Source organism: Gastrolobium bilobum, unplaced genomic scaffold (genome assembly GCF_033153095.1).
Source record: "Gastrolobium bilobum isolate Gb01-03AN ecotype WA unplaced genomic scaffold, APGP_CSIRO_Gbil_v1 utg13468, whole genome shotgun sequence".
Taxonomy (NCBI): Eukaryota; Viridiplantae; Streptophyta; class Magnoliopsida; order Fabales; family Fabaceae; genus Gastrolobium; species Gastrolobium bilobum.
This window is the reverse complement of record NW_026898617.1, coordinates 414,782-436,056: the sequence shown is the minus strand read 5'-3', so window position 1 is coordinate 436,056 and position 21,275 is coordinate 414,782. Positions and strand designations below refer to the sequence as shown.

The 21,275-nt window shown below is 33.7% G+C and overlaps 2 protein-coding genes across 3 annotated transcripts; both read left to right on the top strand.

Annotated features, from left to right (window-relative positions):
• The first annotated feature begins 541 nt into the window (after positions 1 to 541).
• On the top strand, positions 542 to 8,436 carry LOC133317685 (DNA-directed RNA polymerase II subunit RPB2). 2 transcript variants are annotated; one of them, XM_061519556.1, is made up of 25 exons: positions 542 to 913; positions 1,006 to 1,227; positions 1,331 to 1,621; positions 1,742 to 1,939; positions 2,396 to 2,460; positions 2,550 to 2,636; positions 2,718 to 2,838; positions 2,938 to 2,982; positions 3,064 to 3,201; positions 3,308 to 3,380; positions 3,593 to 3,669; positions 3,771 to 3,878; positions 3,959 to 4,075; positions 4,707 to 4,862; positions 4,943 to 5,047; positions 5,162 to 5,287; positions 5,368 to 5,445; positions 5,555 to 5,650; positions 5,735 to 5,850; positions 5,944 to 6,013; positions 6,129 to 6,182; positions 6,277 to 6,420; positions 6,622 to 6,921; positions 7,413 to 7,835; positions 7,934 to 8,436. In XM_061519556.1, exons 1-25 carry the CDS (start codon positions 653 to 655, stop codon positions 8,051 to 8,053), a joined length of 3,591 nt encoding a protein of 1,196 aa, XP_061375540.1. In that variant the 5' UTR covers positions 542 to 652; the 3' UTR covers positions 8,054 to 8,436. The 2 variants fall into 2 exon arrangements, with proteins under 2 accessions (XP_061375540.1, XP_061375538.1); XM_061519554.1 differs by having other exon boundaries at positions 1,003 to 1,227.
• Positions 8,437 to 15,904: 7,468 nt separating this feature from the next.
• LOC133317717 (E3 ubiquitin-protein ligase RMA1H1-like) lies at positions 15,905 to 18,386 on the top strand. The gene is made up of 2 exons (XM_061519600.1): positions 15,905 to 16,028; positions 17,435 to 18,386. Exon 2 carries the CDS (start codon positions 17,486 to 17,488, stop codon positions 18,191 to 18,193), a length of 708 nt encoding a protein of 235 aa, XP_061375584.1. The 5' UTR covers positions 15,905 to 16,028; positions 17,435 to 17,485; the 3' UTR covers positions 18,194 to 18,386.
• The last annotated feature ends 2,889 nt before the right edge of the window (positions 18,387 to 21,275 follow it).

Genomic DNA, 21,275 nt, shown 5'->3' with positions numbered 1-21,275 from the left:
AAGAGAAATTTCTTCTTTAATTTTTAAAATTATTATCAAAACATTGTTATCAAGTGGATTTTTCTTCTTCTTTTATGCTCCAAAACAGTTGTTATAGATCACTGTACTGAATAGTTTTAGAAACAGAAAAACCAGAATAGATTCAAACAGGGCACTATAATTTTCATTTAAAAAATCACATCAACAAAAATCATTCATCATATCAACAAATATAATAACACCAATTTTATCAAAAATAAATAAATATAATAACACCATATGGACATTAAACAGTTATTTAATAAAAGCACCATATGGACATTAAACAGTATTTAATAAAAATAGAAGGTCATGTGAAGAAAATTAAAAACTTTAAATGTACACAACTTAAAATTAGTAACATAACATTAAAAAAAAAGAATTTTCAAATAAAGTCAATTGATATTTTATAATTATCTAAATAAAAATCTTATTTATGAGTTACTTGTTTTTTAATTCAACATGCTATGTTTTTATGGAACCACAACTCATAAGCTGGATATTTGGTTGTTTGCTAGGGTTTCTTTCACTCTCTGTGTCTCTGTTTCTTTCTGTTAACCCGAACGCGCAAAATTAAAAGAGAAGTTCAAGCAAAAAGCTTAATTTGAATTGGGAAGAGAAAACTCGAAGCAGCATGGATTTGGAAGAGGAACAGGAGTATGATCAGCAAATGATGGAGGATGAGGATGAAGGCGACGACGACGAGATAACTCAGGAGGATGCGTGGGCGGTGATATCTGCGTACTTCGAAGAGAAGGGTTTGGTTCGTCAGCAATTGGATTCCTTCGACGAGTTCATCCAAAACACTATGCAGGAAATCGTCGACGAATCTGCTGACATTGAAATTCGACCCGAATCCCAGCATAATCCGGGTCACCAATCCGATTTTGCTGAGGTATGAGTAGAAACTCTTAACTTCTTGTTTATTGCGTTTGAAATCTCCGAGCTTAACGATAAATTGGGTTTGTTTGTTTGTTTGTTTAGCAGACAATTTACAAAATCTGCTTTGGTCAGATTTACTTGAGTAAGCCCATGATGACGGAGTCTGATGGAGAAACTGCTACCTTGTTTCCCAAAGCAGCTAGGTTAAGGAACCTCACTTATTCAGCTCCTTTGTATGTTGATGTTACCAAGAGGGTCATCAAGAAAGGGCACGATGGTGAAGAGGTCACTGAGACTCAGGATTTCACCAAAGTTTTCATTGGCAAGGTCTGTGTTTCTTAATTCTAGATGCTAAATTTAATTCCAGCATTGATAATAGCGCTCAACTATTGATTCTTTGATTATTACTATTATTTTTCTTGTTTGTTAGGTTCCTATAATGCTTCGGTCTAGTTATTGCACTTTATACCAGAATTCGGAGAAGGATTTGACCGAGCTTGGAGAATGTCCGTATGATCAAGGTGGATATTTCATTATTAATGGGAGTGAAAAGGTTCTAATTGCTCAGGAGAAGATGAGCACCAATCATGTCTATGTGTTCAAGAAGAGACAACCTAACAAGTATGCTTATGTGGGGGAAGTTCGGTCCATGGCAGAGTCCCAGAATAGACCGCCCAGTACTATGTTTGTGCGCATGCTCTCTCGAACTAGTTCCAAAGGGGTAATGCAAATTATTGTAGCTTTCTTGGCGCAAGTTGTGCTTCATGACAATAAATCACATTTTGCCACATGGCTAGATGTATTATGCAATGTCTAAATTTATGCCTTTTTATCCATTCAGGGTTCTTCAGGACAATATATACGCGCTACTCTTCCGTACATACGAACGGAAATTCCCATCATTATTGTGTTTCGAGCATTGGGGTTTGTTGCTGACAAGGACATACTTGAACATATATGCTATGACTTCTCTGATACTCAAATGATGGAGTTACTTCGTCCTTCCTTGGAAGAGGCATTTGTTATTCAAAATCAACAGGTGGGTTCTGCTATTTGTTATATGTTACTTGCTTACAGCCAAGGTGATGCTTGCTTATGTAGAATTTATAATAATTTTGGGTGAGACCAATGTATAATCCCAGCCCATTTCAGTCTCTGACCTATTCCCTTGTTCGGGTGCTGCAATAGTCTGTTTTTCATGCATTGCATATGCTTTATAACCCAGCTTAATAAAGTCTTCTGTGTACATGTTCTGATTTTAATTCTTTCCTTTTTTATATAGTTATATAATCTCTCTGTCTTACTTCAATCCCCTTTCGCATGGTGTCAGTCATCTGATTTTGCAGTAGAATGTTCATCTCTTTTTAATTTCAGATGATTTAAAACTGTTATTATTAGTCAAATATTGTATTATCTGATACATGGTTTTCTTGAAACTCCTTATATTTGGTATTAGGAAATTTTGTTTTAACTTATATATTTATCTCCACTGCAGGTTGCACTTGATTACATCGGGAAAAGAGGAGCAACTGTAGGCGTAACCAAGGAAAAGAGAATTAAGTGAGTTGACTTATATTTCTATAGAGTCTGAGGACGATTTGTGTGCAGCCTCTATTGAGCAAGTGTTACACTTGTATCGTAATATGCAGGTATGCTAAGGAGATTCTTCAAAAGGAGATGCTTCCTCATGTCGGTGTTGGAGAGTATTGTGAGACAAAGAAAGCGTACTATTTTGGGTAAGTTTGTTCCTTGTCAGATCTTGTGTTTTCGTTCTGATGACTTCATAAGGATTTATAATGCTTACCATTGTTCGACAGATATATCATTCACCGGCTACTCCTATGTGCACTTGGGCGGAGGGCTGAAGATGATAGGGATCATTATGGCAACAAGAGGCTGGACCTGGCAGGTCCTTTACTTGGCGGTCTCTTTAGAATGGTTTGTTTCTCTAGTAATTGATATTGCCTGACTCCATTTGTCTTGTTATGTAGTAATTTTCTGTTTCTGAATTCCTGGTTACTTCAACTTATGATGCAGCTATTCAGAAAGCTAACTAGAGATGTCAGGGCTTATGTACAGAAGGTTTGTTCTAGCTTTAAAGTACATCAGTTGCTAAATTTTATTTGCTTTGCCTTATGCCCTTCTACCTCATGAATGGTCCAGTGTGTTGATAATGGGAAAGATGTTAACCTGCAATTTGCTATCAAAGCAAAAACCATCACAAGTGGACTTAAATACTCACTCGCTACTGGTAATTGGGGGCAAGCAAATGCTGCTGGTACTAGAGCTGGAGTGTCTCAGGTTTGAATATGAATTATTGCATTATTTTTATGATTCAAAACTGTCTTTCTCTCTCTCTCTCTTCTATAGAGGAAATAATACTTATGTTCTTGTTCTTCTGCCTCAGGTGCTAAATCGTTTAACTTATGCATCCACTTTGTCTCACTTGCGAAGACTGAATTCTCCCATAGGGCGTGAAGGTAAAATTACTTGGTTATCCATGCATGATCCATCCTTCAATCTTCCCCTCCCCTTGGTGCATTTTCATGCATAAATTAATACCATTAATGCAATATGGTAATATGCTCTAAGTTATTTCTTTAGGTTCACATGTTAGGCACTACTGCTTTTTATTAAAAAAATTTGTTTCAGTTGTAATTTTTACAGTTTTCTCCTTCACCTTTTATTCCAGGGAAGTTGGCCAAACCAAGACAGCTGCATAATTCACAATGGGGAATGATGTGTCCAGCAGAAACACCTGAAGGACAAGTAAGTATTTTGCTTTCCAAGTATATTCCTACATTAATAGTTGTCATGACAAACTGATCTTTATCTGTGGTATTTATGCTTGTGATTGGGCTATTTTATAGGCCTGTGGACTGGTGAAGAATCTGGCATTGATGGTTTACATAACAGTTGGTTCAGCTGCTTATCCTATTTTGGAGTTTTTGGAAGAATGGGGCACAGAGAATTTTGAGGTGCATAGGGTTTTCCTGCATAGAGTGAATTTGTTTCTTACTGGTTTATGTTTAAATTTATTTGTTTTCCCTCCACTCAGGAAATCTCTCCTGCTGTGATTCCCCAAGCTACAAAAATTTTTGTAAATGGTTGCTGGATGGGCATCCATCGTGACCCTGATATGTTGGTGAGAACACTGAGAAAGCTGAGACGTCGGGTAACTATTCATTTCACTTTCTGATTTTGTTTGACAGCCTAGAAATCTAATTTTGAATGAAACTGTTAGCAAATATCAATTATCCTCCTGCACCAAAAAAATTGATATCATCTTGTAGTACCTGTAATCATTGGAAGCCGATATTAAAAATGTTACCTTGTTAGTTTGCATCCCCTGTGTGGTATTTATCAGTACTACTTTTTGGGTGAGATATTTGAAGTTGTAATCAATTCTTGCACGGATGAACTATTTTAACTGATAAGAATAGTAGATAAATGATAATCAGAACTAATATGAATGTCTTTAAACCAAAACTCAGAAGCATGATTATCCATTTTTCCCCTTTTAGATCCCACAATTTCATCCCAACAAGGCTGGATGTGGTTGCTTATTTTAAAATCCCACCCATATGTTTAAAAGAGTATTCATTATATTAATTTTACTAGATGACCCCATAGTATGGACCAATTTTTCAAATAGTTGCTTTATTGATTGCCTCTTTATTGAGCAATCTACATAGCCATTATTTATTCATTTTCTATTGGGATTTGATTGGTTTTAATTGCTTAGATGTTACGCGATGATATGTTTTAATTGTGGTGCGGTGCTGATGGCTGTTCAAGTGGTGCAGGTTGATGTTAATACTGAAGTTGGAGTTGTCAGAGATATCCGTCTTAAAGAATTGCGTATATATACAGATTATGGTCGCTGCAGTCGTCCTTTATTCATCGTGGATAAGCAGAGGCTTCTCATAAAGAAGAAGGATATTCATGCTTTGCAACAGAGGGTAAGTCAATAGTAACTGTAGCGTATCTTATTAGCTGATATTGTTTTGTGATTGCATAACTTGTTATTCAAATTTTTCAGGAGTCCCCCGAAGATGGTGGGTGGCATGATCTGGTGTCCAAGGGCTTTATAGAATATATTGACACGGAGGAAGAAGAGACTACAATGATTTCCATGACAATTAATGTCAGTACTATAATTTTAGATTTCAAAAGTGCATACCCTTTATATACTTGTTCATTAATGCAAATTAAGAAGCTATAAAGCAATAAAAAAAAGATTGTTGAATAAATTTAACAGGATCTTGTACAAGCAAGGCTTAATCCAGAGGACGCATATTCTGATACATACACTCATTGTGAAATCCACCCATCATTGATTTTGGGTGTATGTGCTTCTATCATACCATTTCCTGACCACAATCAGGTGAATATGGTGTTTTGCTGTGTATTCATTCTGATTAATACACGTCATTCATATCACTTACCTTTGGCTGGTGCAATCAGTCCCCACGTAATACATATCAGTCTGCAATGGGAAAACAAGCAATGGGAATATATGTTACCAACTACCAGTTTCGAATGGTACTGTTCACTTGTTTTAATGACTTATGTGTTCTTGTTCTTCTGTTAGTCTATTATACTTTTTACTTTATACTGGATTCCATTTGATGGTTTTTCCTCCATTACTTAGGATACCTTGGCCTATGTATTATATTATCCTCAAAAGCCACTGGTCACTACAAGAGCCATGGAGCATCTTCATTTCCGTCAACTCCCAGCTGGAATTGTAAATTCTTGTTTCCTTTATTTTTATCATTTTTTCATTATGTTGATATTAAGTGTTCTAAGATGTTTTTCCCTTGTGTCTTAGAATGCCATTGTAGCCATTGCCTGTTATTCTGGTTATAATCAAGAAGATTCTGTCATCATGAACCAATCATCAATTGACCGTGGATTCTTTCGGTCTTTGTTTTTCCGTTCATACAGGTGTGTGGTGCTGCCCGAATTAATTAGACATTAACTCTTTTTGATTGACGTGCTTGTGATTTTTATGACATGTTGCATTGTTAATTTTTACAGAGATGAGGAGAAGAAGATGGGAACCCTTGTCAAAGAAGATTTTGGTCGTCCAGATAGAGCTAACACCATGGTAAAATTTTTGCCTCTGGTGGCAAATGATTATTCTTGCTTTGCAATTTCATCACCAAAATAAAGAAGCATATGGACTTGCTATTTGTGGTTTATAACCAAGTTCCATTTTGCAGGGTATGAGGCATGGTTCTTATGATAAGCTGGATGATGACGGTCTTGCACCACCAGTAAGCAAATTTGAATTTATGCTTTGACAACACCATCAGCCTGTCCCAAAATGAAATTTTATATGAACTGAAATGATTTGTTACTATGAAATAGGGCACAAGAGTGTCTGGTGAGGATGTTATTATTGGAAAGACCACCCCAATATCTCAGGATGAGGCACAGGGACAAGCTGTACGTTACACAAGACGTGATCACAGCATAAGCTTACGCCATAGTGAAACTGGAATTGTTGATCAAGTAAGTTTTTCATGTGTTACGAATTGAGTTTATGTTATGAATTATGAAAGATTAATGGATGGGACGTTTTAATTTCAAAATAAGGAGCTGCTTGACAAAAATAAAATGACTATATCTGAAGTAAATATTAATGTACCAAATCCTGAATTCTTAGCATATTATTTATTTCATTGCTGGATTTATAAATTGCCTATTTGGTAGGTTTTGCTGACAACAAATGCTGATGGATTGAGATTTGTGAAAGTAAGGGTGAGATCTGTTCGTATACCACAAATTGGTGACAAATTCAGTAGTAGACATGGTCAGAAGGGGACAGTTGGTATGACTTATACACAAGAAGACATGCCCTGGACTGTAGAAGGCATCACCCCTGATATTATTGTCAATCCACATGCTATTCCTTCTCGAATGACAATTGGCCAGCTAATTGAGTGTATCATGGGGAAGGTAGCAGCTCACATGGGAAAAGAAGGAGATGCGACTCCTTTTACAGATGTTACTGTAAGTAGCATTCCTTCATCCTTTTTTTTTTTTTCGTGTAACAATTTAATACTTGTCAGAAATTTGGACTCCTCACATAAGTTACTTCCAGCTGCTCCTATTGGATCTTGTTACCCATCCATCCATTTACATAGGAAGAACTGGTTGACAATATGAGCTCTAGCGGTATATATCATGAGCAAGCTGTTATGCCTATAAAAAAATGTCTGCCCAGAACTAAGCAATGTGCCCCTCATTATTCAATTATGAGGCTATGAGCATAATCATGTAGCTTACTTTAGACCCTAGGGCATGTGTCTGGTGGTGGATAAATTATCTTTTTTATTGCTTCAGTCACAGTATTCCTCTACTTACTCTGTCAGAAAATATCATGGTAGAATTCTTGTTTTATGGTTTGATGTCGAGATATCTTAAATTGATTTTATTTTATTTATTTATTTATACATTGGTTTGAGTTTTAAATTCTATCATTCTATACTACTGTGATCCAGGTGGATAATATTAGCAAGGCTCTACACAAGTGTGGATACCAAATGCGAGGTTTTGAGACTATGTACAATGGTCATACAGGGAGGCGTCTCAGTGCAATGATTTTCCTTGGCCCTACATATTACCAAAGACTGAAGCATATGGTTGATGACAAGATCCATTCTCGTGGACGAGGTCCTGTGCAGATCCTCACAAGGCAACCTGCTGAGGGACGCTCACGTGATGGAGGTCTCCGATTTGGAGAGATGGAACGAGATTGCATGATAGCCCATGGAGCTGCACACTTCCTAAAAGAAAGATTGTTTGACCAAAGCGATGCATATAGGGTCCATGTGTGTGAGCGTTGTGGGTTGATAGCTATTGCAAATCTCAAGAAGAATTCGTTTGAGTGCAGGGGTTGCAAGAACAAAACTGACATTGTTCAGGTGAACTATCATTTATCTTTTTTGGCAGTATAGTCCATAAGTCCAAGGTTTTCCTTGTGCTCTGAATTCTTAGCTTAATGTTTTTTTTTTGTCTGCAGGTTTATATTCCTTATGCTTGTAAGCTGCTCTTCCAGGAGCTAATGGCTATGGCCATAGCTCCAAGAATGCTTACGAAGGAGGTCAAATCTATTAAAGACCAAAAGAAGAAAGGAGCCTAATAAACATGGTTTATGTATTCTTTTTTTTTCAATGACTGTTAAATTATGAGATCCGGAGCCTTTCAAATGTTGAAGTCACAAGCGAGTGGTTTTGATGGCACTTGCTGTTGTTTCCTCCTGCGTCTAAGGTTGATGTAGCCCCTTTTACATTTGCTTTTACTTTTTCTCTATTCAAGGGTGCTCGTCTCCTAGCAACTAATATTACAGAGCATTGTATATATAATGGAAGAGTTGTTTCTGAATCACCGGAAACACAATAGCTTGTTTCTTATTTGCCAGTATGAGTTGGGTTAGGGGGAATTTCTGTAATGTGATTTTTAATGAAGCAATGAATTCAAGATTTTTTTGTAACACTTAACGATTTCTTAAATGTGTTTCCAATTTACCATGAATTCTAGCACTATTTTTGTAAATACTGTTGCAGTTGCATCAAAAACGTTATGTGAATTGGATTTATTAAATTTCGTTGCAATGCTTAGGACTGACTCTGGTGTATTGTACTTCTATAACCCGAGACCTAATAGTAATCTCTGCATCTGTATTTAGTATTCGAGTTCGATTCTTGTAGAATTTAATGTAATGAATTTATAATTCTATTAGTAAATAATTAAAATTTTATTAATAATGTAGTGAATTTATATTGACAATATATTATTAGTATCGATTCGAGTGCGTTGACTGCAGCTAGTTTTTATACACTAAGCGTGCGTTTAGATGAGCGTTTTTTCTTAGAGAAGTTATTTTTTGTTTTAAAAAAAAAGGTATTTTCGAGAATATTATGTGTTTTGATAGCAAAACAGCAGTTAAAATAGTGTTTTTTTAAGAAGTCAGAATTCATTGCTTATGAAAAAAGCTGAAGTTAAAAGCTTCATTGTGTGTGTGTTTTTTTTTTCTTTTGTCTTAAAACGGTTTTGTAAGATAGTTAAGAGTAAATGCCTAAATTGGTCTCTGACAAAAAAATTCGGTATCCAAATTAGTCCCTCACAAAAATAAACTCATTAAATAGTCCTCAACAAAGTGAAACAGGACTCACGTTAGTTCTTCTGTTAATCCAAAACTCACGGTGTCACTGACGGTGATGATGTGTCACGTTAAGTGACATGCTGAAGACCACGTGGGTTGAGGAACAACGTCGTTTGGAGGGACTCATCTATGTTGGTCAAACCAGTTCTCTTAAAACCCAAAATTTCCCCTCACCTAACCGTTGGTCACTTTACCTTTTCCCTCCCTTCAAACTTGGACGCTCCATTGTTGAGAAGGAAGAGGACCGTGGAGGAAAAACTCGCCTACGTTTGGAATACGAACTTCTTCAACAATCGGAGGGAACCTGTGAAAGTAAAAGAACTCTCTCCCTTTGTGTGAGGTTGAACCTTTCGTACAAAAAGGTAAGAGAGTATTTAAATCTTGAAACATTTTTTTATTGTTCTTTGTCCTCCTTTGTTTGTGGTCCCCATGTTGTTCCCATTTGTTTAATGCGTGTTTTCGTCTGCATGCGAAGTGGACATTGTGGTCCATGTTTCCATTTAGGGTTTAGGTTAAAGAATGTAACTACCGGGTGGTGTGGTCCCTGTTTTAGAAAGTGGTTCATGGTTGACCCAGTAACAATTAAAAACCCCATGGAAATCGTTGGAAAAAAAGTCAGCATCCATAAAAAATGTTTGCTTGTTTATTGCTTTGTATTATTTAAGTGGTCTAACGTGTGTGGCTGTTGGATTAATGATAGGTTTGGTTTTTTGGTTTTGACAGATGTCCGAATACATAGTGATTGTTTATCATCATGGTGGTATTTTAGTCAGAGATGAAGATGAAGTGATGACCTATATAAATGGAAGGGTGGACTCATTGCCAGAGATGGACATTGACTACTGCAATCACCGTGACCTTGACACCTGTTTAAGCAATGTGGGTATGAAAAATGCACGAAGATGATGTGGCTACAACCTAGGGTACCCGATTTGGAACAAGGGTTAAGACCACTTAGTACAGATTCAGATGTGTGAGGCTGCTTTAGGGAATGGCAATGAGATACATGTCTACTTTGAGGACTGCATCTCAATTCCCGAGTTTGCTTCACCTCAACATGACAGTGAAAAAGGAGGTACATGTCTACTTTGAAGACAATGCACAAGGTGATGATGGGGTCAAAGAAAATGAAGACCATGCACAAGCTGCTGATGGCTTGAATTTACATGATGATGGGAGCAATTCAGACCATGATGAAGAAAGTGCAGATGATGCTGGTAATGGGTTTGAAGATGATAATGCAGATGACGACCATGCTTCCTCACACTCAGATTCATATGAGAGTGCAGAGGATGAGGTATACAAGCCTCCCCCACCTGGTGTTGAGGATCATTCAGAAGATGATGATGAACACAATGTGCCATTGGTAGAGAAAAAAAATCCTGCAAAACAGACCCCAAGGAAGAAGGCAGTCAAGAAGGATGCCCCAATTCAAGACTCTAAATCTGAAGAAGTTGATGAAGAGGAAGACATAAAGTCATTTGAGGAAGAAGGATATACGTATCTGTCTGAGGAGTTGAGGACTCCTCCTTCAAGTGATGATGATGAGAATGTTAGACCTGTCTTGCCAAAGTTTAATGAACAAGCTTCTTTTGGGCATGTCTATTTAGAACTTGGTATGGAGTTTATGAACTTGGTATGGCTGAGGTGTGGAATGCAAATATTGTGAATTACAAGTCCAAACCTATAATGACATTATGTGAGGAATTGAGGGGCTACATAATGCGAAGGATGACAGCACACAAGAGGATTCTACAAACCTTTAGGGGTAAGATTGCACCTGCACAACAGAAGAGGCTGGACTAGTTGACGGTTGCAAGCAATTCTTGGACACCAACATGGACTGGAAACTTGGTCCAAGATCTGTATGAAGTCTCTGGAAAGGGTCAACGTGTTGCAGTTACTGCAGATAAGTTATCTGCAGTAAGTTCAATACGACGTCGTTTTGGGGTGAAAATCATGGTATTTTTGTAATTTTGATTTATTTCAGGGTTATTATAGTCTTTATAATTATAATTTTTTAATACTTCAATCCCAAAAAAGCGTCGTTTTGAAAATAAATGCAGATAACTTATATGCAGTAACTGCAGAAATATTGTTTTCTTTAATATTTTAGTGATAAGTCTTAAAGTGTTTTAAAATTGAATTAATAAAATTTAGTTCTTTTAGGTGGATTTTAGTTTTTGCTTGAGGTGTTTTCTTTTTTTATGGTTGGTTTTATTTCCATTATCTTACATATTTATTATCCTTCTTGTAAATTTTTAAAGAGGCTGAAGGGTGTCATATCGTCCACAGAAAAAGAGAAATAGTTTAAAAAATATTTTGGGATAAATTAAGATTTATCTTTCAAATTACAATTTTTTTTAAATAAATTACAACACTTTCCATATTGGTGTTTACTTAAAAAAAATTAATTATTAATAATTTTTCAAACAAAGAACATAATTGTATATCATTAATTAATTTACAACATAATTTATATTTTTTTTATATAAACATAATTTGAAGGAAATTATATTTACAATCTCTTCTCTTTTACAAATACTTTTATTATAATTGGATCAAAATCACATCAACAGTCTTTATTTGATTTTTATTTTATAACCATTAATTTAATAATAATAAAAATAATTGTAAAATATTATAAGGGAAACATTTTACATAATAATTTTTCGTATCTAATTTTCAAGTGGCGTTATATAATAATTTTTTTATTTTTAAAAAAGGGTTATCTCTTTGAAAGCGGATGAAGCCGGCAAAAGGTGATTTTTCCCCTGCAAACTCAAACTCATCACGCGCTTCTAGAAGGCACTTTTCTTGCTGTCCCAATTAAAATCACATTTCCAAATGTATCATGCTTCTCTTTCTACAAATACTATTTTGAAATTTTATTTTATTTTAAATTATTTACTATTTTGAAAATTAAGTAAATTCTATCATATTGTATATCATCATTAAATAAAAGAGAAAACTTCAAAAATTTGCGAATGAGTTTTCTTAATCATCACTTATCCTCTTTACAAATTTTTTTGAATAATTTACACTCCTATTTAGATTTTTTTTTATTATTTATCCCTCTAACTTAAAGTTTTTTTATCATTTACCCCTCACTTAGGGGTAAATGATAAAAAAACTTGAAGTCAGGAAAATAAATGATTCAAAATTTTGGGAAGAAAATAAATGATTAAGAGAAAAATTACGAATTTTTTTTTTTGAAGTTTTCCCTAAATAAAATGAAAGAACGTTAATAAAGTGAGATGATACTATTTTTTACGTAATATATTAAATGATACTATTTTAAAATTATAGGAATCTCACGTTATTATGATTTATCAATTCAACTGATTAAATTGATGGTGAACACAATAAAAGGAAATTAAACCTTAAAAAGTTAAAGAGTAATTTTTTTTTTAGTCCCAAACAAAAAATATTATTTTTTAATCCCTTATAAATTTAAAGTTGATCTATTTTAGTTCTTTAAATGGACTAATATGAGTCTTTTTTGAATTCGTGAGAGATCATAATTTTCAACTAAATAGATTCACTTTAAATTTTTTAAAAACCTCTGGACTAATTTTTTTTTAAGAAATTAAAGTGAATATTATATTTTTATTAGAGATCCAAAAGAATTTAGTGAAAGTTAAGTCAGTTAGTTAGATTTTTATCAGATTGTAAGGAATTGGATATAATCACATAGGATGGGTCTGTCCCAAATGGCTGGATTCATCATGGATTTTTGCTTTGATGCAAGGGATGATATGATATCAGCGTGTTGCACTCTCCAATGTCATTGTTAATGATTTGGCTCAGCGAACCTGCAAGGCACTCTTACGACGAAGTTGTTTAATATAGTAAGGAGGTATATGATAATTATTTTGTTTTCTTATCCTGTTTTAATTTTTGAAAGAAAACAAATTTTTTTTTATGTCTTGGAATAATTTTTAAGAAAAAAAAATGTGATTGATAACATGTTCTATTTTTATCTGAGAATAAAAATTATATTTGATAACACAACAAATAAAGAATAAAAAATAATTTTTAGTAGGCATAAAATTTTTTCGGATCATCGCTTTCCTTTTCATATAGTGTGATGGTGGTGGCGGCGAATGTGATGGTGGTGACATAATGGTGATTATGGTGGTGATGACGATGACATAGTGATAGTGGCAGCAGAGCGGTGGTAGTGGCGGTAGCGTAATAATGGTAGTGATGGTGATGACATGGTGGAGGTGGTGACGGCAGTGACTGCAACGATGGTGGTGATAAATGGTGACGATGGTGGTAGCATAATGGTGGTAGCGGTGATAGTGGTGGTGTGGTGATGGTAGTGGTTGCGACAATAATAGTGGTGGTTGGTGACGGTGGTAGTAGTGATGGTGATGGAAATGGTGGTGGTGGTAGTGATGACGGTGACATGGAGTGGTGATGGTAACAGTGACATCGTGGTGGTGGTGGTACAACAATAGCAGTGACGATGGAGGCGGTGGTCGTGTCTGGATGGTGGTGGTGATGATGGTAGCGGGAGAGAGTGATTGAGAAATATAAGTGTTTCTCATTTTGTGCTCGAGAATAAATGTTTTTTGATTTTTTTTCCTATTCCCCAGTATTGAAATTGAACCAGTTCATTATAGGGAACAAAAAGTAAACCAATTTTGTCAAACACTATTTCTATTCTCGAAAACAAAATTTGAAAAGAAAAAAAAAATCTCGAAAGGTTGTCATCCACCTTAGTGCCTATTTGGGAAGTTTTATTTTTAACTTCTCTTATTTTATATGTAAAAGCTTAATCAAACATGTTTTTACAAAAGTTTTTATTATAATTTTTTTTTATTATAATAAATAAAAAAAGAAAAATTTAAAGGGTCTATTTGATTGTGTTTTGTTTTTTTTTTCTTGCAAATATTTCATAAAATAATTAATGAAATGAGTACTTTTTGTGATTTTTTTTTAAAGTTAAAAGTCAAAACACTAATTAAAACAACTGAAGTATATTCTCTAAATTTGATTTTTAAAAACTAAAAAACAAATATAATTTTTAAAATTATTTTTACAAAAAAAGCATTATCAAACAAGGTTTTTTTTGTTACAAAAGCTAAAAATCTATTTTTAAAAATAGAATTCAAACGACTGTCACATGGTGTCATTTTAAAAGTGGTTGGTGAGGGGTTTGAGAAGGTTATATTATGTTACGTGTTCATTTTTACTTCTATAAAAAAAAATGATACTGTAAGAAAAATATGTTGTAAGTATAACATTTCCTTATATATATATATATATATATATATATATATATATATATATATAACCATGATCATTTTACAATAGTGTAAGTTACACTCTTAATCTTGGCTATTGATTTCACTTTTATTTAAGGGAAATATTTTTCTCATTTCGTTGGAGATAGCTATCTCATGCTATACACCCATCGAATTTTGTGCCAGCTTTTTCCATTTCTTTTTTCTTTATTTTAAAGTGTGGACCCCACATATTTATCTCTCACACATGAGAGAACTATCTCAAGCAACATGAGATTAATAACTCCCTTTATTTAATGGCTATAATTTTCTAGTTATATGAGCCATTAGATACAAGTGGATCAGCAGTCATGATTGAGTGTAAGATTCCTTATTCTTGCATTGGGGTAAGAATAACATGCCATATATATATATATGGAAAAAATATTTCTCTGGCAACTTGAGATAAGTTTATCTTCGGTCACCCCAAAATTACGTCGTTTTGTTTATTTATTTTCTTATATTAATTGATTCACCTTTGAATGATTATGATTCTCTTTTTCTTTCTCTTCCTTCATTACCATAGATCCATCTTTGTACGGTTATGATTTAATAGCCGAAGATAAAATTATCTCAAATAACTTGAGAAACGATAAGTCCTACAACAATCTCTCACCATTAGACTAATCATTGCATGGCACTGCTAGAGCTAAGAAGTTAGAAGGGATAATTATCCCCTTAAATTTTGGGAAAAATGTGTGTCATTTTAAAGGATGTAAAGTTGTGTCATGTTAAGAGAGAAAAAGACATAGATAAAAAAGGAGAGAGTCGACAAAAATAAGTAAAGGTGTGGGTCCCACTTCTTTGTGAGAGTGAAAAGATATAAGTTGTGTCATTTAAAAGGATAAATATTTTTCCCTTAAACTTTATATAAACCTATAAGTTTAAATATTATTTTTGATTTTTTTAATCCTGTAAATAGTAATCATCCCCTCGAAACTTATAAAAGTAGTTAATTATAACTAATTAACTATCATATATATTTTTTATGATCATATAAGCATATGTAACTTTAAAGAAAAATACACGTTACAATTTCGCTTTTTAAAGAAGAATATAGGTTATAATTCCACCTTTTAAAGAAGAATATATGTACAGTCACGCCTTTATTTAACACACAAATTTTGTTTGCTTATTGAGGAACAAAACAATTCGAATTAGAGGCGGTCAACTGGAATATTATCGATATAGGGTATACAATCGATTTAACTAGCTTATTTTTTCTTTTCAGAATTTTTAATTTAACTTTAAATAAATAAAATTAATTATTAAGGGATTATAAGTTATACTTATAACTTTTTTTTTACAATATCTTACAACTATATCTTAACACTGTTGATTTTCGTTAATAATCAGTTATAATTTTTGTAAATTAAACTTATTAATTCACAGTAAATAATAATTATTGATTGACAAAAATTAACAATATTAAAATATAATTATAAAAAAAAAATAGTAACTATAACTTTAGTTACAGATAAATTAATTTTATTTAAAGAAAAACGGCATGAAAGGGTTCACTTTTGATGAGAGTGAAATACGTTTTTATCATAATTGCATCCCCACTCTCTGACACTGTCTTTTATTCCCAGTTTCGTCGTTGTTGCTTCCATTCAAGAAATTTCTCAGAGCCAAAGCTCTCTCCTTTTTTTATCTGGGTATGTCTTTTTCTTTCTCGTTTTCCATGGTGTTTCTTTATCATCATCATCACCATCGTCATCATCATCATCAAGTTTTTGTTTTTGCTTTGCAATCTCTTCCTTGTTTATTAATGGAGTTCTGTACGGTCTCGTTATTTTATTTGTGTTGCGTGGATCTTGTGTTTTTTTTAATCTTTGAACTTTATTGTTTGTGTAGTGGGCATGATGATTTGATCCTTAATTCATTTGAAAATCAATCATTCTTGAGATATGTAGACATTGAAGGATCTAGAATCTTATCCTTTGGCAATGTTAGGGATATCTTTCCAGCGAGATAAGTAGGGGGCGCGATTTTCTTGCATTCCGAGTAGGAAATGTGCAGAAAAGCGTGTGGGGGGAGACTATAAAAGTTCAATATTTATGATTTTTTTTTTTTTTCTCTTTTTGGGTTATAGACATTAAGCAATTTGCTTTTGTGTGCTTAGTGAAAGGTTTCAAGATTTTGAACTGGTATGTGCATCTCCATATGATATCATATTGGATTTTTCACAGCTTGCTTCGATCTCCTGAAAGGATAACTTCTCTGGCTCCTCTATTGTTTCTATAGTTTTTGTCTTTGTTTACCTTTGTTATATACCGATTGGTTATTGCACAAAATCACATCACCATGGCATCGTATAGGACACAAGTGGAGATTAAGTTTTTAGGTGAAGATTAATAAATGATTTTATATTATATCTCTAATTGGCTGTTTTGGTGAATCCATGGAATATAAACAGACAAGTGATTGTGTCCTAGGTTGTGTATGCCTTTATTCATGTTTCCACTATTTTTGTTTTCTCATCTTCTATGAATATGTAAGCAGCTGCATAATTGGATAGATTTGATTTGCTCTTTGCTTGCCTCCAGATGGAGATTTGGGCATCTTTCTTTCATTCTTGGTAGAAGTGATGCATGATATATGTTTGAGCTCAGATTGATGCATTTGAGTTGGTTGAGATTTGCTGCTTTAGTGTTTTTATATTTTAGTTCGGAAAGACTTGGAAATTGGAAAAATAAGCCGTCTGCATACGTAATTACTATTTTTTCTGGTTGTACTTCATAAGCAACTTGAAGATGAGCATTATTGAGATATTGTTTATGAACAGCAGTTTATTTGGTTCACTGATCATCGGTCTTTGCTTGATTGAGTGGATCTCCTACCTATTTAATAATCACCTTTATCAAGACTCTATCTTCATTGTTCCAATTTGAATACTCCTCTTCTATATTGGCATTTTCATTTTCTTGCTCATGAAATCATAATTGATTTATACTTCATGTCCGATTTTTAGTTTCAATTCTGTTTGACTGTGTCTTTGAATTCCTCCAAACATTTTTTTAGTTTTGCGTATTAAGTTGGTTTTGTCTCTTTGTATATGCAGGGCTAAAGAAGCACTGGTGACTGAAGTTGTGAGGAGGGCTTTCCTTGATTCATGGCATTTGAGCACTACTTTTCCCAGGAACTGAAAACCATCCCAAATGCTGTGACAGAAACAGAAAATTCCAATGGTTGTTTTGATTGCAACATTTGCTTAGACTCTGCGCATGAACCGGTAGTCACATTCTGTGGCCACCTTTACTGCTGGCCATGCATCTACAAGTGGCTGCATGTCCAAAGTGATTCTCTTGCACCTGATGAGCACCCACAATGCCCTGTTTGTAAAGCTGATATATCCCATACCGCAATGGTCCCACTGTATGGCCGGGGCCAGGCCCCCCCTGATGGGAAGATATCCTGTTGTGATATTTTTACACCACCAAGACCATCTGCTTCAAGTGTTCAAGCTCTGTTGGCAACATCATCTCAAAGGGGTCAGCAGCTTCCATATCGCAATCCTTATCAGGGTCAATATTTCAGCCCTCCTCTATACCAAGAAGGGGATGCCACCTCACAAATGCTCAATCTTGGTGCCACCATGACTCCAGGATCCCACCACCCTGTGGTTGGGATGTTTGGGGAAATGGTTTATGCCAGAGTGTTTGGAAACTCAGAAAATTTGTATGCCTACCCGAATTCTTATCGGCTGATGGGAAGGAATAGCCCTAGATTGAGAAGGCGAGAAATGCAGGCAGACAAATCATTGAACAGAATTTCAATTTTTCTCTTTTGCTGCTTTCTTCTTTGTCTAATCGTTTTCTGAGTAGGCAGTTGAAATTTATTCTCCTTTTTCCTTTTGTATAATTTGCAAAGAAGCATGGATGCAAGCTTTAAGAACTTGATAGATTGAGTGATTTATCATTGGCTAAAGAACTTTATGTTCTTTCTACATTTAGTACACACTAAATCGGAGTTCCCTATTGCAGAAAGCCACTATCTGTGTATGTTATACCTTTTGTAGCATAGTATTTTAGTTTAAAGTGTTATTCTCCTCTCTTTTTCTTTAAAAAATAAATAAATAAATAATTGTTTACAGAAAGTTTGATCATTCACATTAAAGGATGTGTTTGTTTGTCACTTAAATATTTATAACTGAAACTCTTTAAATATTGCTTAATGAATATAATTTAAATATTTTTTAATTTTTTAAATTACATTTTTATATTGGGGAAGGTTATACTTTCAATCTATTTTCTTTAGTTATATATCTTAACTGTTGATTTCTGTCAATCAACGGTTATCATTTATTGTGATTTAATAATTAATTAATAAATTTAATTTACGAAAATCTTAACCGTTAATTGACGAAAATCAACGGTTAAGATATATGATTGTAAAATGTTGTAAAGAAAATAGGTTGTAAGTATAACCTTTTCCTTTTATATTTTATCCAAATTTAAATATACACATGCAATCGGATATCTATTAGTTCTCAAGTTTCTTTCCTAATCATCTAGTATAACATGGTTTGGCAGAAAGTACCCTATCTTCTTCATTTTGGGTAAACCTTCTTTGTCCCTTTATATCATTTCTTTTCTTCGACGTATGCTTCCTAATTTTATATTTTTTAGTAAGTGGGAGGTGGCTAGGCCCCCATATGCTTCCAAATTTATTTGCACTATGATAGGAATTATTATAAAAAACGTAGTAGAATACCTCATCACATTTGAAGTTGCAAGATCAACGATGATTCTATGAATGTGATTTAACAATTTAAAATCCTATAAAAATGACAACTATTTAATATAAAAGTCAGGTCCTGTGTCTTAATAGTCGTGTTTTTAGTCTTAAAGCTGATCCATAGCGTGTAAACGTCGGTTGCTTTATATTTTATTATTCTACGCTATAGGCGCACGAGATTATTTAGTGTGGTTTGGGATCACCATTTTTTAGGTGGTCTTTCAGTGTAAATAGAGAGTTAAAATAAGAAAAGAAAAAAAATAACAGAGATAAAAAAAGAAAGAAAAAATTGATGATGTGAGAGGGAGCACCGGATCATTGAGTGGTCCTGGAACATAAAAAATAGAGTAAATATCTTTTTTTGTCCTCAAAATTTTTTATTAGGCTCATTTTAGTCCTTAGCAAATAAAAAGACTCATCGTGGTCCCTAAAAAATTTAAATTGGACCCATTTTAGTCCTTTTGAGGACTAATAGGGGTCTTTTTTAAATTTGTGAGGGATCACGATTTCAATTAAATGGGTCCTTTTAAATTTTTGAGGGACCACAATGGACCTTTTTATTTGTTAGGGACTAAAACGGGCCTCGTAAAATTTTCTGAGGACCAAAAATAGTATTTACTTTAAAAAATATTTCCCGCCTGCACTCTGCTAATGAAGTTTATAACATAAAACATGTGACGAAGAAAATAAATTCAATATCCTATTAATCACAATTGACCTTAATTAATTTGGCCTAGGAATACACTCTACGCTGATATAAAGGTATGAAATATATAAAAAGGATTCCTAAAATTCTCAATATAAAAAGGATCGTGTTAACGAGTATTTTGAGGGTATTTTTCAAATAATTAATATTTAATAAAAATAAAATTTTCTTAGCATGTTTATAAATGATTACTTTTCTTAATTCCCCGAAAGTCGTAATTTTTTAATTTGAAATAAACTAACTAAAACAAGCACTAAATACTAGGAGTGTTCATCAACCGATTCAAACCACAATAACCGAACCGAAAAACCGATAACCGAATAAATCGAAAATCGAAAAATCAAAAACCGAAAAAAGGGCAAATTTTAATTGGATTAGAACGGTTTTCGGATGAGTTAATAAAAACCGATCCAATCCAAACCGATCCAATATATTAATTTCTCTCTACCTACTTGGGTTTTTTTTTCCAATCATAGCCCAAAAATTTCTAAACCAAAGATCCATTAACCATCAAGTAAACCCAAGAAAAAGCCTAGTCACATCTCATTAACAAAATTTAATTTGTGTAGAGCTTCATATCTCATTGCCCAAAAAAGAAAAAAACTATATTATCGTTTAATGATGCTTTTGTATTTTAAAAAAATAAAATTACAAAGTCAATATATACAAAAGATGTTATTTGCACAATAATCATGAAACAAATTTTAGGATTTTAAAAAAACCAAAAACCGATCCAATCCAAACCGAAAAAAATTGGATTGAATCGGATCGGATTTGAAAAAAAATCCAAACCGAATGGATAATTACATGATCAAACCGAAGGGATGGATCAGATGATTTTTGCTTCCAAAATCGATCTAATCCAGACTGCAAACACCCCTACTAAATACATTAAAAACCCACTGGGCTGTATATGTTTGGGTCTAGGCCCAGCCCAAATCAACGTTATATCAGCCTATTATTGTGGGTTAGCTGCCAATGGCTCATTGGCTCAAGGCCATGAGCAAATAAAGATTTTACCTTCACCTTCACCTTCAAACAAATGACATTAAATTTTACATTTTTTTTCTTTTTTTATACCAACTCTAAAATTTTACATTTTATAAATACTGCAAAAGTTTAATAACAAATATTGTAATGTTAACTACTTAAACAGAAATCACATAGATTTCAAATTAAAGGATGGGATTTTATTGTCTACATTTTACATACTGCTTAAAGGCTTGTTGGCCATTGATTTTCTCTTTTGTGGGACACTAGGGTCAAAATGTCTGGAATCAACTTTACTGTAACAAATAAATACACTGGGCTATGGCCGAAAAGCCATATCTTTTGCTTAAAGTAAGAGCCTCTTTGTCTGAAACAAACACAGAGGATGAAAGTTCATCAATGTGAACTTTCAGATAAATTGAGCTACTATTCAGTGATTAAAACCAAAGTTTTCTGATGTCAAGGATTT